Source organism: Cyclopterus lumpus, chromosome 5 (assembly GCF_009769545.1).
Source record: "Cyclopterus lumpus isolate fCycLum1 chromosome 5, fCycLum1.pri, whole genome shotgun sequence".
NCBI classification, from domain to species: domain Eukaryota; kingdom Metazoa; phylum Chordata; class Actinopteri; order Perciformes; family Cyclopteridae; genus Cyclopterus; species Cyclopterus lumpus.
In genome coordinates, this window is record NC_046970.1 from 3,212,296 (window position 1) to 3,228,340 (window position 16,045).

The 16,045-nt window shown below is 43.7% G+C and overlaps 2 protein-coding genes across 2 annotated transcripts in view; one reads left to right on the plus strand and one right to left on the minus strand.

The window, feature by feature from the left end:
* Positions 1-9,420: 9,420 nt before the first annotated feature.
* On the minus strand, positions 9,421-14,474 carry fam83d (family with sequence similarity 83 member D). The gene is given in 7 exon segments (XM_034532060.1): positions 9,421-10,766; positions 10,900-11,024; positions 11,175-11,342; positions 12,830-13,069; positions 13,071-13,487; positions 14,134-14,188; positions 14,467-14,474. Coding segments are annotated over 7 exon segments (1,848 nt in total). The 3' UTR covers positions 9,421-9,931.
* Positions 14,475-15,552: 1,078 nt separating this feature from the next.
* si:ch211-232b12.5 (zinc fingers and homeoboxes protein 3) overlaps positions 15,553-16,045 on the plus strand; it is a 13,940-nt gene continuing 13,447 nt past the window's right edge. Inside the window, 1 exon segment of the mRNA XM_034531886.1 lies at positions 15,553-15,973. The gene's annotated coding sequence lies outside the window, so the exon portion shown is untranslated.

Genomic DNA, 16,045 nt, shown 5'->3' on the forward strand with positions numbered 1-16,045 from the left:
CTTTGAGAAAAACAAAACAGGAACTCTATCTATTATGAATATGACTAGTTATTGAATGTCAGTTTTGTTTTTGATAATTGATTTCTTGTAGGTTTCCTTAATCAGCCCTTACATAACAAATAAAGCCATGAAGCCAAAGTAAACAAGAGCACAACTAACTAAAGTTGAATTCACTGAATTAACTTGGTACTTAACAGTTTTATATAATATTTGTAACACTATAATCAGTTAAGGAGGTCCACACTCAAATCACTGCCTGACAATATACCCATACCCACACACACACACACACACACACACACACACACACTCAGAGCACCCCTCTCTCCCTGAATGTATCACCAACCTTTGGACTTCTCCACTACTCCCCTTAATAGCTCAATCTGACGGATCATTTAAAAGCCAGCTGAAACAGACAGATGGGTAATGGATTGCATGACAAATCAATGCCGGGATCAATGGAAGACATGCATCAATAAATGGATAGAGAGCTGCTGAAACAGACACCAGAGTTAATGTGGAACAGTGTAGAACATCATTGTGTGGAGCACACAGTGGAGGAGGCTAATACGAGTCGCCCTGGCTGATAAGGTGTCCTTTTGAATAATGGAGACAACAAACTGACAGTGATAAGCTAAACTTAAGCTGAGCTGCTAAAGTGTGGCTGAGGGAGCTGCGTATTTAGTGCCCATCCCCAACACACACACACACACTCTCTGTCTCTCTCGCTCTCATAAAGACAATTCCTCTGCCTACTGTAGCTCCACAGCAGTTTCCTGCCAATTCACACGAGTCTAATCATGTGACAACCCTGATCAGACCGAGGCTGTGGTGAGCTGGACTGTACATACAGTATCACCGGCACAGGAAGGCTAAGACAAACAACTAAGTAAAGGACAAATCTGTCTTGTTGTTTTTTTTACAAAACACAACGTCCCCGGGACTCTTCCCTCTGTCCTCATCTGGGACGTATGAGCAAACCTGAGTCACCTTCATCGGGGACAAACTCCATGCTTGTTTTTCAGACGTCCGTACAGAATGCTGAGCTAACGCGCAGGCACACATGCTGTTGTGGTGGAGCAGCTCAAGTGTTGAACTTGTGTCAGACCCAGGTGGCGTTGTGACCAGAGTCTGACTCATCGGTGCAGCACCGGACGCTCCAGACTTGTGGTTTAAAAAACCTTCGACTGCGCGAGGCATCCCACTCGCTGATAACTACATTTAATACTGGTGTCAGCCATTGTTAATACGAGGCATCGCAATAAACAAAATAAATTGGATTCTTAATAAACCTTCGGCTTACACGAGCAAGTGGCGAAGACACTACAGCTGTTTCTCATGGGCCCATGCCATAAATCTCTGTTGAATGGCTGGTTTAAGGGTGGGTGCTAAGGAGCAGCTGTACCCGTCTAAAAATAGCGGCAAGGCTTCTGCCGGACAGCGTGTTAAAGCTCAACATGCAGTACAGCACAAAGAGCCTATCAACAATACCTTCCACCTGCATTAGCCTAACTGCGGCCTGGCGTCAGCATTATAACGCAGGAAGTGACTGACTGTTGTGCAAACTGAACGTCCGTGCATGTCACCGCGTCTGACTCACACACACACACACACACTCCAACCAGCGGCCGGATCCCGACCACATAATTCAGACGCACTTTATTTTCCCAACGAGCTGAACATTCATTATCAGTGTGTCGTGGCCCGAGGCAGAACGCTCCCTTCCTTCGGTGTGGTGACAACCACCGGCCGGCCCCCGATGGAAAACAAAGCCAAGATGGCACAGCAAACACGAAATCATTATGACAGGCAGAGTTCAACATAGTAGGACCGAGCACACTAAGCACATTTTATCTGTGTTTCCTTTTAGGCAGGCTTATTCCCAAAATAACAGGAAAAAAAAAACCCGGCTGAGATTCCTACATCCAGCCTTGCTTATTCAAGCTGGTGATAAAAAAAAAAAAGTGTGAGTGTACATACATGAGCCAGTGTGTGTGTGTGTGTGTGTGTGTGTGTGTGTGTGTGTGTATTTGGGGTGGACACACCTGTTTGGGTGTACTGGAGGGTAAATGTGATTGCTAAACACAGAGGCTGGCAGTGTTTAGAGATGCCAAATTGCGCCTCTGGGAGTCACTATATCTCACAATCTGACTAATGAAGGCCAAGTAATCAAGCTTCAAACTCATCAACCATGTTTGCTGTAATTAAAAGGTTTATGTGCAGCACCAGGAGAGCCGTTGGACTCTTTCAGTCAGTATCAGAAACCAAACCTGATTTTTTTTTGGTGTTATTTTCCAAGAGCCAGAGAACAAAATCGGACAAATTTGACACGGAATCCACTCCTCCGACGGCTCCCTTCAGTTTATACAACAAATACATCGGTTGTGAGTCTGTGTGTTCACACTCGAGTAGAGAGGAAGCCTGAATAAATGCACACGGCGATGGATATAAGTCAAATAATCAATTGCATGACGCGTACTGTCTGTCTGCAATATCCTGATCTACTCCGTCCTTTGGGACTCGGAGGGGCCGTTAATGTAAAGTGCTGCCGTCACACGGCACAGCCCCGGGCCTTCAAATCTACATTTCATACAGTAAGAATCTGAGAAAGACAGAAACGCTTAATGCAAACACAAACATGCAAGCGTGATAAATACATGACAGTTTGTCCATTCACATGCACGTCCCTTTGACATTCAGCGTGGGACCTCACCGTTGTCCCTGGTTCCACACACCTGCAAGTCAAAGGTTATTTTACATCTGCATGTGTGTGATTTGTCATTATGCACAACAGCATGCGCGTGCTGACTGACTGGATTAGGCCATAACACAATATTTGGTAGGGTATAATGTTACACCTTCTGCCAGACATGCTGACATCCACAAGAATTTTACCCAGCATGCAGCATGAGAAGTCCACCGCCACAATTCTCCAGAGATCTTAAGTGACCCGATGAGGACATCAGACGGTTTGAGCTGTTTGTCTCTTCAAAATAAGTCCGCTACGAACTCCAACATTAATATTGTGCACTATTATACAGTGTGAGACACAATTTATATAATAAATCATTTAAAAAAAAATGTGATTAAACACTGATAATTCAGGCGAGTGTTTGTGGTGAAAAAGACAGAATGGCGCTGTTTCATTTAAAGAACTAAACTATGAAGCCTCTTCATAAGGAAGGAAAAAGAACCAGTGAGCTGGTTTTAGGTAAGGACAGAGCTCCCTCTGGTGGCTGAGTCCTGCTAGTGTCACAGCGAACGCTCATCACAAGTCAAACCCCCAGTGAGTAAGTACAAAATAGGCTCTTTCTATCAAGGAAAGAAAAACGTAAATAATAAATATAGTGTTTTAATTGTCACGCGCGAAGTGCAATATGAGAGCTTCTCTGTGTGCCAGTGAGCCTAACGCACACCGTTGTGTGTGTGTGACCCCCCCGCTGCGTCCTTGATTGCAGACAGTGTGGCTCTGCAGCAGCCAATTAAAAACAAATACCGTTCTCTCCGCATTTCACCACCATTGTTTTTTACTTGTGGATCAATTCCCTGCAGATGCTCCATTTCACATAACGGCTGCAGCGGTTTTCTTGATGCGTTTGCCCAGCGAGAGGTGCACAGGCGCCGCAGGAGGGCGGCCTGCTGTGCTCCTCTTATTGCCGTGTAATAGTTTGAAGTGTAGGTGATGCTAATTCTGGGTGCTAATATTGGGGCGTCTTGTAAATGAAGCATACTTGTAACACTAAAGTTGTAGTTGATTGCAACGTGTTATAGTTACTAGTTGTAATCATGCTACATTGTGAGCTTTTAGTACCTTTCTGTGGAAAAAACAAACCAAAGGTAATATCAACAAATCAATAGCGGATATGGGTGAAACTAATTAACCAATATATTCGGTATTTAATATTGGGTAAGCAATCTCCTTGGCCATTAATAGCAGCCCGCAGGTTAATTAATTCATGAGTCATTTAGTTGTGGAAGAAATACTAGAAAATACATATCTTTCTTTAGTAAAAGTGCATCGCTAAATGTATGTTATGGTAGCAGAATGGAACAAATCAATATCATTTGATTATCACTGAAGCATGAAGCAGCATTTAGTTGTTGCAGCTCGTCAAAAAGAGCAAAACGTACTAAATTAAAGCTGCAAGTGGTGATGATCGGCCCCCCCACCTTCGTGCACGTCACTAATGAAAGAAGATCTCTCTGCCGAGTGCAGTGATGGCCACTAAAAGTGACTCAGCGGTTCATGAGTCAGGAAGGAAGCCGGGCCTATAGGTGACGTGACATTAATATACTCAGACAAAAAGGTGCTTCGTTACAGTCGCTGAGTAAATTAATTTGGTTACTTTTCCGGAATAAATTAACAATAAGCCGTCGTAAAAAAAGAAACTGAACTGAATTTGAAACGTGCACTTTGAGCACAAGTTGTTTCAAAGACCGTGTGATGCACTTTGAACGGCGCTGACCTGCGTGAACGTGTCACCTGTCGTACAAACACAGTCCGATTGATCGATTGACAAACATCGCAATGAACCTTTGTTCAATGTGTTTATGTTGAGTATCGACTTTAATGCTGCGTGTCTACTGTACATATAGAAAGTAGAGTAAATAGCAGAAGGTTTGTTTTTCAAAACCGCGATGCCGTAAAAGTTCATCCTCATGACTCATGAGTCTACGACTTCATCTGTAAACAGGATCCCGTGATCACCTTCAGATCCTCGCTCTCCTCCACGCGTACTCCAACATAACATCAACGGGTCTGCGAATACAGCTATCTGTTCATCTCGATATGGGATAGTTACACTTCATACCCAGTTAAACATTAGTCACCTACATCTCAGAGTGAGTAACACATTTATAACTGAGCACACGACTTGCTTTGATCATTCACAGTGGGGCCTTTGTACTTTTGGTGTCAGATATGAAGACAAATAAACAGTGTGTGTGCCCGGCTCAGCAGCACATAGCGCCCAATATGGAACCACGATTCAAAAGGACTTTAGATTACTGCTAATAGCGAGGAAAACGGCAGTTTAAAAATCCAATCTGTGTGTCTAAATGAGTGTTCATTTGGCATTCGTGTTCCTCCAAACGAGCACCGTCAGACAACCACTTTGCCTCTTCGCTGATTCAAATTCATGACGTTTTTTTTATTTGAATTCTTTTGGAAAACGTTTCTATTTTGTATGCGCTCCGACCTCCCCACAGGCTGGAAGATGGGGGCTGGAAAAGAGGCAATAAGCTACTCGCTGCCCAATAAAAAAGGGGACTGTGAGTGTTTCCTCTTTAATAGCTTCAGAATACCTGAAGATGAAATATAAAAACCATTGAAGCAGCTCATTGGTCTTGTTCGTCGGTTCTCAGATCAATCTTTGTTATCACCAGACACAAATGGTGGAAACATGATTTAGCGTTATTGTGGTCATATAAATGTAATATGCGGGGCCATGATAATAAGTTTACTTCACACTTGTGCCAAAGAATGAAACAAATGTGTTGTTATTGTTTCAAAATGTTCTCTCCAAACAAATCATTCATACAAACAAAGCTACAAAAATACAGACGTCAATACTTTCAATAATTCTACACTGGATCACACCAGTATAGTCAAAGTACAGTCAAATAAAATGTATTAAAAAACTGTGCATTCGAGAAAGAAAAATATTGTTAAAAAATATATATATATTGTTTTTGCCAGAGTTCAGTTGAAAATGTGATGTTTATAGATTTTTAAATGAAATTTTAATTAATTATTACAGTCAAATACAACTACTACAACAGCTTTCACAACAACAAGCAAGTTTATGATTTACAGAAACATTGCATGCAAATAGTCTCTCTCTCTCTCTCTCTCTCTCTCTCTTCTCTCTCACACACACACACACACACACACACACACAGCACTCAGTCCAAACATATACATTACATTTATATAACCACAATAAATAATATGTTCCCCACTTTCTTTTCCGAGTGATGATATCATAAAATATGATGAAAGGCATTCAAAGCTTAAACCCTCAATTTAAAGTGTTGCTTGTGGCGCTCCCCGTGGACACACGTGGTACTGTTACCGAGTCCCGGACCTCCCTCACAACAACGAGCAGGCGCCTGACAGTCTGCGACGCGCAGTCCTGGTTCTGGTTCCCCTGGGCCTGCATACCCGCAGTAAGGAGAAAGCTCTGCTCCGCGGCCGCAGGAGGAGACGCTTCTCTCTTCCTCCGGCCGGAGCTTCCGACTGATGGAAGCCGGATCTGGGTGTGTCCGCGGCGGAGGGATCTGCTGTGACTTCTCCCTGATTGATGACTCATGTTGGTCCTATAGAGCCATCGGTATTTAGTTGAGGCTTCATGTCCAGTTAAAAGTTCCTCACAGATACTTTAAGCTTTGAATGTGACACTTTTTATTTTCAAAGACTTGAATGACTGAATGAAAAATACTTTGCTCATGATCTGCATGTTGGAATTGCCACGGATTACATTTGTATGTCTCATTTATTGCATGCTTATAATGCTATAATTTTATATTTTCATATTGTTAATGACATTTTATGGCAAAATATCCTATGGCATGAGCTTTCTATGGCGCCATTTAATTACATATAATATTTCATGACTCTTTCGTGGCTTAATGTATTAAGACGTGTTTGTAATTTGAATGCATTATGACATTTTATGTGAAACATTTCTATGATTCGTATATACTATTTCTTAATAAAGATAAAGAGGTTTTACCCACAGCCAGCCAGTAGCAGCAAACAACAAAGATAAACAATGTACAAGATAAAAATACACACGGATAAACAATGTACAAGATAAAAATACACAAAGATAAACAATGTACAAGATAAAAATACACACAGATAAACAATGTACAAGATAAACATACACAAAGATAAACAATGTACAAGATAAAAATACACAAAGATAAACAATGTGCAAGATACAAATACACACAGATAAACAATGTACAAGATAAACATACACAAAGATAAACAATGTACAAGATAAAAATACACAAAGATAAACAATGTGCAAGATACAAATACACACAGATAAACAATGTACGAGATAAACATACACAAAGATAAACAATGTACAAGATACACGTTACAAATGTTACTAAAGTAAAATAAGTGTGTGCGTTTGTCTTATGACATTTTGTATGACTTTTTCATGACAGTTTCTATGACATTAAATGTTTTATGAATTTTTTTTATGGAATACTGAAACAATAATACAAATATCAAGACAATATGTTACTGGTGTTTCCCCACTGTGTCTTCTGCTCTGCTTCTGAGGAGCCTCCCTCTGGTTCTCCGGCCACTGCAGCTCGTGCTCGTGGACATTGATGCAAAATAACACATTAGACACAAATATAAAAGTAATTTGACAGTTTCCGTTTGCAGCTGTGTGCAGACTGCATGGTGCACCTCGCCTCACCTTGATGTCCTCATCTCCATCCAATCCGCTGCTCCTCCCTGAGAACCAATAGAGTAGACCGATCCGCTCTTTAAATGGCCTTTAATGTCCGTTTAAGGTCCTCTGAAGATGATAACAATGACCATGATAATCTCGGTAGGTGTATATCACACTTAATGTGTAGTTTATTACAGACTACAGTGCATCCTATACGTTCATTATTTTTGTATGAAGTTCACAACGAAGCTAAAGGAGCTACTGAATTTAAAATATGTCCCACACTTTCAATGTTCCAACTGCAACTGTCGATACGATGAAACACAACGTCAATAAAGACCACGTCGCACACATTTAAACCAATTTTGGCGTATGAAATAAAGAATTTGAAGAATTTGCACTGGTAAATTATCTTTAATTTCATCTTGTTTCCATTTATTTTGTCATTAATTCATATTTTATATACAATTAAGCTGATATGAAAGTGTGTTTTTTTGGAAACACTAGGTTATCTCCGTTTAAAAAAATAGATATGCTGCAAGAGTTGCCTCAGAAAAAAAAGGCACACACACACACACCACTTGTTTCCAATGGTGTTCCTGCCAGAAACAGTGGTGGAATAATTAAATCGATCAGCCATTAATCTATAAATAATCAGTCACAAGATACATTGACCCACCAGTGATTGAACATCTAATTGGAGAGGAGTGGACTTAGTTTAGATTTCTCTCTCAGGTTGGTTTATTAGTCCTTGGCACACACACACAGACTACCGGTCCAATATGCTCATTAGCTAACGCTTCACTTATTACTCACTTACTTAGAACACGACACGTTGTTGTAATACGGCCCAGAATTAGTCCAGTAATAACAATGCTGTCATGAAATGGGTTAATTAGCCACTGCACCAAAAAATAATAATAAAAATGCTGCTGAAAAATGTTGACGCATGCAGAGATGAATTACCTGAACAAGAAAATGATTGAAGTCTGTACAGTATGAAGGGAAACAGGCGGCACACATTAGCTGCTTCGTTAATCATTTGTCATGCACCCAAAAAAACAGATCTTACTGTATCACTTAGTTTATTACTGTATCGCTTGGTTTATTACTATATCTCTTAGTTTAGTTTATTACTGTATCTTAGTTTATTACTTTATCACTTAGTTTGTTACTGTATCACTTAGTTTATTACTGTATCTTAGTTTGTTACTGTATCACTCAGTTTGTTACTGTATCTTAGTTTATTACTGTATCACTTAGTTTATTACTGTATCTTAGTTTATTACTGTATCACTTAGTTTATTACTGTATCTCTTAGTTTATTACTGTATTACTGTATCTCTTAGTTTGTTACTGTATCTCTTAGTTTATTACTGTATCTCTTAGTTTGTTACTGTATCTCTTAGTTCATGCTGCTTTTATCTCCAGCAAACATCATGAGTGCACATACAGTAACTGTAGGTCCGTGGTCGAATTTAACCAATTTATAACCATTTAGTTAACCAAATAATCACAATTGTGGCCCACCGCGTGTTTGCAGTTTAGTAAGATATTTAAACTGGTAAAAGGTCAAATAATGCAGAGTAATGCAAACGAGATAATTTCTATAACCCATTCGTTAATCATTATAATACAAATACAGTCGAGCTTCCAAATACAAACAAAGGACGTGCCGCGTGTAACCAATAATGTACGAGAGGTCTCGGTCGGAATGACATCACGGTTCTCCAATGACTATTTTGAGAACATCCTTAGAACCCTGCAGTCTAGATCACTTTGAACTACCCCCCCCCCCCCCCCCGCGCATTATTGCCGCTTTTCAACGAGGCTTCATGAATGTAATCTTCTGTGACGAGTTATCCATTTATCCGTATTGAAAGGATTTATTGTTGTTAGCCCATCGAGGGCGAGACGCGTCACATGACGCATCGGGTCCAGTCTTCAAGTCGACGTGACACATTTCCCATTTCACACATTTCGCTTTAATGTTTTTGTAAAAAAAAAAAAAAGTTTCTTAATCAATGCGATTTGCCTGAACGGTGCCGACATACCATATCTCAGTATTCTTCTCTTTTTTAAAGTGTCTGTGAAATGTATGCCCGTGAGCTTAAAGTGAAGCTTTAAATGGAACACAAATTGTTTGAAGAGCCAAAATAAAATAAGCATCCATCAAGCGAAACACTCCTGTTTATTCAGAAAGCGCCGAGAGAGCCAGCTGCTCTCTTATATGTCGTTAGCAGCCAAATGGGATTAAATGATCCAAAAAAAAAGAGCTTCAGTGTATTTGCTTTCCAGTTTTAACCGGCTCAGCAAAAATCATTTTCCTTAAAACTGACACGGACAAACAATGCATATTGCTATGTGTCCTGGGAGAAAAAAAACAATTATAATGCGTGTTGATTATGATACACTACATGAAACACAAGACAAATAGAAGAAAGCTACAGTTCCACTGCACTAAACCGTTTACTTGAAGCCCTCCGTCTCCGTCTCCGTCTCCTGAAGACAGACTAGTGTACACATCTGGCTCTCGGCCACGTGCCGGGGCTTTCAACAAGCAGTCTGGGGTTTGGTTCCTGCTCACAGTCCGTGTGTGCCCTCTGCCCGCCGCGGGTCATGTTGGTGACGTCCGCCAGCTCTCGCCTCTCGGACACCCGGGTCACCATGTGCTCCAGCTTGGAGCGGATGGCGGAGTAGTGGCGATGGCGCTCTTTGGTCAGCTTGTGGAAGGAGTCCTTCGAGGTGCCATCTGGAGAGGCCGGGGCCGGCGAGCCCCGTCTCGGCGAGGTGAGCGACGGAGAGGGCGCCTGGTTTGGCACTGCGCTCGTCGGTGCGATGAGGTCGGGGCGCTGCGTGAGCTCGGGGTCGGCTCGAGTGTCGCCGTCCGCCACCGACCGGCCGGTCTGAGTGGCGGCGTGGCAGCAGACGGGCGCCGGCTCTTTCTCCGCTCGCTGATCCGCAGGAACAGTGGCAGCGGTGCTGCCGGCCAGGATGTCCTCCTGCGTGTCCTGCGGCTCCGTCCAGCCGTCACTTACAGTGGAGGAGTCGGACAGCGGGCCGGATCGGGGGCGGTCCGGAGTCGAGGGTTCGCACGGGGTCCGGACAGTGACGATCGGGGGCTTACGGCTGGGCGTGCTGGTCAGACGAGGGGAGCAAGAGGCGACCGAGTATTTGAGGAGGACGTGCTCGTAGATGGCGCTGTTTCGCACACTCGGAGGTCCTCGAGTGCTCATGGGTAACGACTGGGCGTAGAGGATGCGGAACTCCTCGTCAAATTTCTCTGTTATCTGACCGGAAAGCTCGATGAGGTTGCTGCTGTTTAGTTTGCCATCGGTCCAGTTGTACCTGCACAGGAAGGACATTTAGCATGCTTGACAGAGAGTACGTTGCTACAATTATCCCAAGGATGTATTCATTTTAAAGTCTGGTAAATCTGTGGGTTCCATGCCACATAATAAAACAGTTAGCAGTCTGTTACCTGTAGGAACCTGTCGCCACTCTGTTTCCATCAATCAGCATGAACCGCTCGTGTACCTTCCCGGTAATCCTCGCTCCAGATCTCATGTAATAAGTTGTACCAGTTATGGTTCGCACTCTCATTTGCTGAAAAGGATAACAAATTATTGAGATATAAAAGTGCAGACTCACACCAGTCATATATCAAATATTAAAAAAGGGAAATTATTTGGTATTTGATGCCATCTGATGTGCACACAGAGCCACACCCAGCTTTACTAAAAACCAACCACACACCCGGAGGTCATCCAGTCGAACGCCGACATTTTTGCACATCTTGAGGAAAGCGGGGGCGCTCGATTGGTCCAGCAGGATGTAGACGGGGACTTTGCGCTGAGAGCAGGCCTCCTGAAGATCCTTAAAGATATCCAGGTCCGTCAGGGAGTCAGTAACTATGGCAATCACCTGCAGTGGAAAATTACAGAGGTAATATAATAGAATTCCTTTTTAGGGCCCCCGCTCACAGACGAGACACACGACTGTTTTTATTATTGTCAAATGCCAACCTTATTCAAACAGAGCTGTGAATCCCTAAGACACATGTGTGTGTGTGTGTGTGTGTGTGTGCTGATGAGCTTTCTACTGACTGTGGTGTGTTACCATGGCAATCGACACGGTAACACTTCTTGGTCAGCAAGCAAGTTACTTTTATACAGAAGACAAGAAGGTGCACTGTGTTTTCCCCGAGCGGAGTTCACGTTGAGAGATTTCTCTCTTTTTTTTCGCGAGGAAGAATGGAATTTCCCGTGCTGTGGTAAAGGTTGTGTGGATTAGACATGGGTGTTTACATAGCTCAGATGTATCGCCTCAAACTGGTTTCATCCACATGCAGCTTTGTGAGGAGTCCCCCCTCCCCCTCAACTTATTTGGATGATAGCTTTTTTTTAGGGAAATGTGTAAAAACAGATTTACATTTCACAGAAATACAAGCTCAGGCTGTTCCTGTGAGCCGACTCGTGACAATATACTGTAGATGCACGAGTGTTGTCAGTCGGCGGCCTCGTCGCACAATAAAGCACTGTGTGCAGCGAGTGGCTTAACATTACAAAAAGACAGAAGACAAAAAAGGTTGAACGTGACGGATATTTGTCTCAGGTTTCAACTGGTTGCCAGCTCACTGTATGCACCACCACCACCACCACCTTCTAGCTGTAAACCAGAGAGGGAATCCAGCATTTCAAGGCTCTGTAATGAAGGAGGGAATTCACACTTTGACAGAGGGGAGCAAAGCAAGTCGAGGCCCATCTGGCAGGCAGGCCCTGCTCCAGGCCGGAGGTGCTGCTGAAGCCACACACACACACACACACACACACACACACACACGCACACTCCCTTCCTGCCGAATGTTTATTTTCAAAAAACAGAGGCGAGACCTGACAGCTTCCTGTCAAGGAGCGTTTCATGAATATTCATGCTCCGTTTTCTGTTTGTTTAACGGTTTGATCCTTTTTGGTCACGGCTTTCTTTCTGATGGAGACTTCAAAACAATAAAAAAACAAAGTGTTCAGGCTGATCAAGGACATTCCACGGGGACAATGGTGGCACGCATTTTAATAATACAAACAAGATTTTTTCCTCTGGCAACTTTTAATAGGGACTACACACACACACACACACACGCAACACACACACACACACTTGTGGCAGGGGCTATTTGATCAAATGTGAATTTTAGAATATATTTATACAATAATTTATCAATTTGAATTTGGACACAACCAAAAATAATGCTGTTTTCTGATAATACCACACAAAACTATGCCGTCTCTATAAAATATAGAAATATTAGACTATAAGAATAAATAAAAAAGTTTTTAAAAAACGACTCATTATTAAAATGTGGGTTATCAGATGGAGAAGTATATGCCCTTTTTAATACTTTATGTGCATACCTCTCTGGCACTTTTAATCATGCGCCGCGCAGCCTCCTTGCAGCTGTAGATGCAGTCCCCGTAGCTGGGCTGGAAGTGGGCCACGGCCCGCGTGACACCCCGGTACGAGCCGGCGGTGAAGCCGGGCCAAGCCCATCTCCAGCAGGGGGGCTCCACGTCCGATACCTCGGGGAAATAGGTGACGGAGGAGCAGTCCATGGAGCTGCCGACCGACTGCTCCGGCGCCTGGTCCTCCCCGTGGGAGCAGGGACACGCACCGCGGCAGCACGGCGGCGGTCCTCACGCGCTGCATCTCATCGTCCGACAGGAAGTTGGGGATCTTCTCCTTCCCGAGGAAGTCCAGAAAGTCGTCGAGCCCCCCCGACAGCAGCTCCTCCAGAGCCAGTCGGTGCCTCTCGTTGTACACCTCCTGCAGGTTCAGGTCCTCGACCCCGGTGGGTTTCGCACCCGACCTCAGAGTGCGAGTCGTCCAGGTGCTGCGACAGGCGCCATTTTGCTTCCCTTTCTCCTCGAGAGAGACTCTTCCGTTGCAGGTGACAGGTAACGTCTCGACCTCACCGGGAAAGACAAAATTCGTATTTTCCCTCCGTTCCGGTCCGTCGGGGATCCGGATTGGCTGTTCGGACCAGAACGGCGTCTCCGGGTTCGCTGAGGCGGACTGTCAATCAAATGTAAAGCCGACGTCATTGGCTCGTTTGGAGGCAAACAAGCCTCCTGGAGGTCCCTCTGCGCTGCCCTGATCCGGTTTACACCGCACAGAGCATGCGGGCGCAGGGAGCGCTCACTCTGACGCCTTTTCCCAGGACCATGGACATTGTGATTCCTTGAGACCAGTATCCTTAATCTCAGTAAAAAAAAATTAAAAATAAAACCTCACCATTAATCTCGTTCCCCTTTAGAGTAACATAGACAGGTAGAAAGCGATATTCCAAATCTTGCCATGTGGCTGTCATCTGAACTCAAAGGTGTTGCAGTTGTTTGCAGTCAGTAGGCGACGTGTCTACAGACGTGTTTATGATTGTATGTCTTTTTTTTTTTTTACGTATCTGAATGTCACGAGAATATTCAGCCATGCCAAGGTTACAGGAAGAAGAAAAAAAGTGTGTTAAAATCGTGTACCTCTTTGTAAACCAGTGCAAACTGTGGGTAACCATAGCAACAGTATCTCCTTATGAGGGGATGCTGGTGCATGAACTTAATCTGACCACAAACTAAAAAAAATAAACCTCTATAATTCGAACACGGCCTCCATCTAAACTGGATTAGTGCTGAAGATTGGTTCAGGTGGGCACACCTGTGCTGACCTTATCCTGCAGCAGGCGATAACCTCCAGCTCTGTCGTAGAAAATAACTGTCAACCTACAAGCTTAAACAAACCTGCGTGTTTGTATGCGATTTAGATGACAATCAAGAGAAACATGCTCTGTGTACCGTCTGAGCGGTATTCAACAGCCCTGCTGTTCGTAGGCCAACTGGGACTTAAAAGCAAACCTGCGTTAGAGGAGATCGTGCCAGAGGAATCCGACGGGTACCCACTCCCCCAATGCTAAGACTGTATTGTTACACTGTACCATCATATATGTGCACGGAATATGACATGTTGTCATAGTGGAGGCACACGTCTTTCAGTCCTATACCTGATCATGAACCACGACTCACTCCAGCGGACCGGCTGGGTTTTAGTTTTAACCACCGAGTTGTTCCTCTTCCCTCATAGATCATCTTTGTTTATCCTGACTGTACACAGCCACAGGCACCACGTGAACCCAGTCAGGACAAACTGGGAGGGAAGAGCAAATCCATGTTTCCTAAACAATGGAGGCCGGTAGTAGCCCTATATGTCCATACTTTTACAACAGACATTGAGAATGTGGTGTTCATGTTGCATAAGGCCTCTGGCTGTCGTCCCCGGACCTGTTACACAAACACAGTGCACACATGTCTAAATGCGTCATATTATAGGCTCCTATAGTCTACGTAGGCACATAAAGTACTCTTAATGCTCAGTGGTTTCAAAGTAACCTTATTAATGTACTACCATATCCCACTTCTCTTGTCGATATGACCTTTATTAATATCCTTCTAAATATTAGCATAGTTCTTCTTTAATTCCTGTTTCATTAGAAGCTCCATCTAGACGTTTACTCAGAAGGGCCAACAAGGTCACGAGGGTCACAGCCATACAAACCACATTCTGCACAACAATAAGTAACATTGGTCATTTTATCAAACGGAAAACGTCATCGTATGTTTAACTCTGAACGTGCACGTGTACAATAGGCTGCATGTAGTGTTCGTGTGCGTCAATGGTCTCCCACTTTTACGCGTGTGCGTAAAAGTCTATTTTAAGCCGGCGGGCTAATAGGACTGAGCTTGAAATGCCAATTCCCACAACGATTATTATTAGTAGCCCATCATTCTCCTAAAAACGGCATGGCATCTATAGCGAAAAAAAGAAATAAACCCATGTGACCTAATTCATATGAAGAGGACCTTTTGGGTTGATGAAGCTCACTGAAACGGCACATGCCTAAACTCCTTGTCATTTCACAAATGTACACAATACAATCCATCTGTTCAGCCTGCTGCGCGGCGCCATTGTAGCTATGTATAACCCGATCTGTTGGAGCGCTGCCATGCCACTATAACGACTTACCCAAATGTGCACTGGGCTCAGTATACGTAGCCCCCCCCCCCCCTCCTCCGCCTCCCTTCTACACACACTCGCACACACATCCCCATCTCATCCCCGCCCCTCTCCAAAAAAATTTTAGATGAAAGGGCTTTTGGATTTTGGATGACGCTCCGAATCACGTGTTCATAGGAAATAGGCTACACTCGCTATAAATTTTTTTTTGGAGCTGCCTCGTCCTGCGCCGCCGACCATAGTTGTTTTGTTGCCGTCTCCATACAGTGTGGCTGCGGGGTGGAAAGGTAATGTAATGTAATGTACCTTGCCGTGGTCACTGACGGGTTCACGCCAGTTCACCGGGGTTCACTTGAGGAGAGCTCCAACCCCCTGCTCGCCTCCTCTTCTTCTTCTTCTTCTTCTTCTTCTTCTCCAAAACGCAACGATCGGAGCTAATCCAATATTATTCATTGATATATTAATGTCGGATTCCATTTTTCCCACCGACTGTTGAGGTAAGGACACATCTACTCTTCCGGAACGCGAACGCCTCTTCTTTATTGGCGAGGCGCCGATCTCCCAAAAAC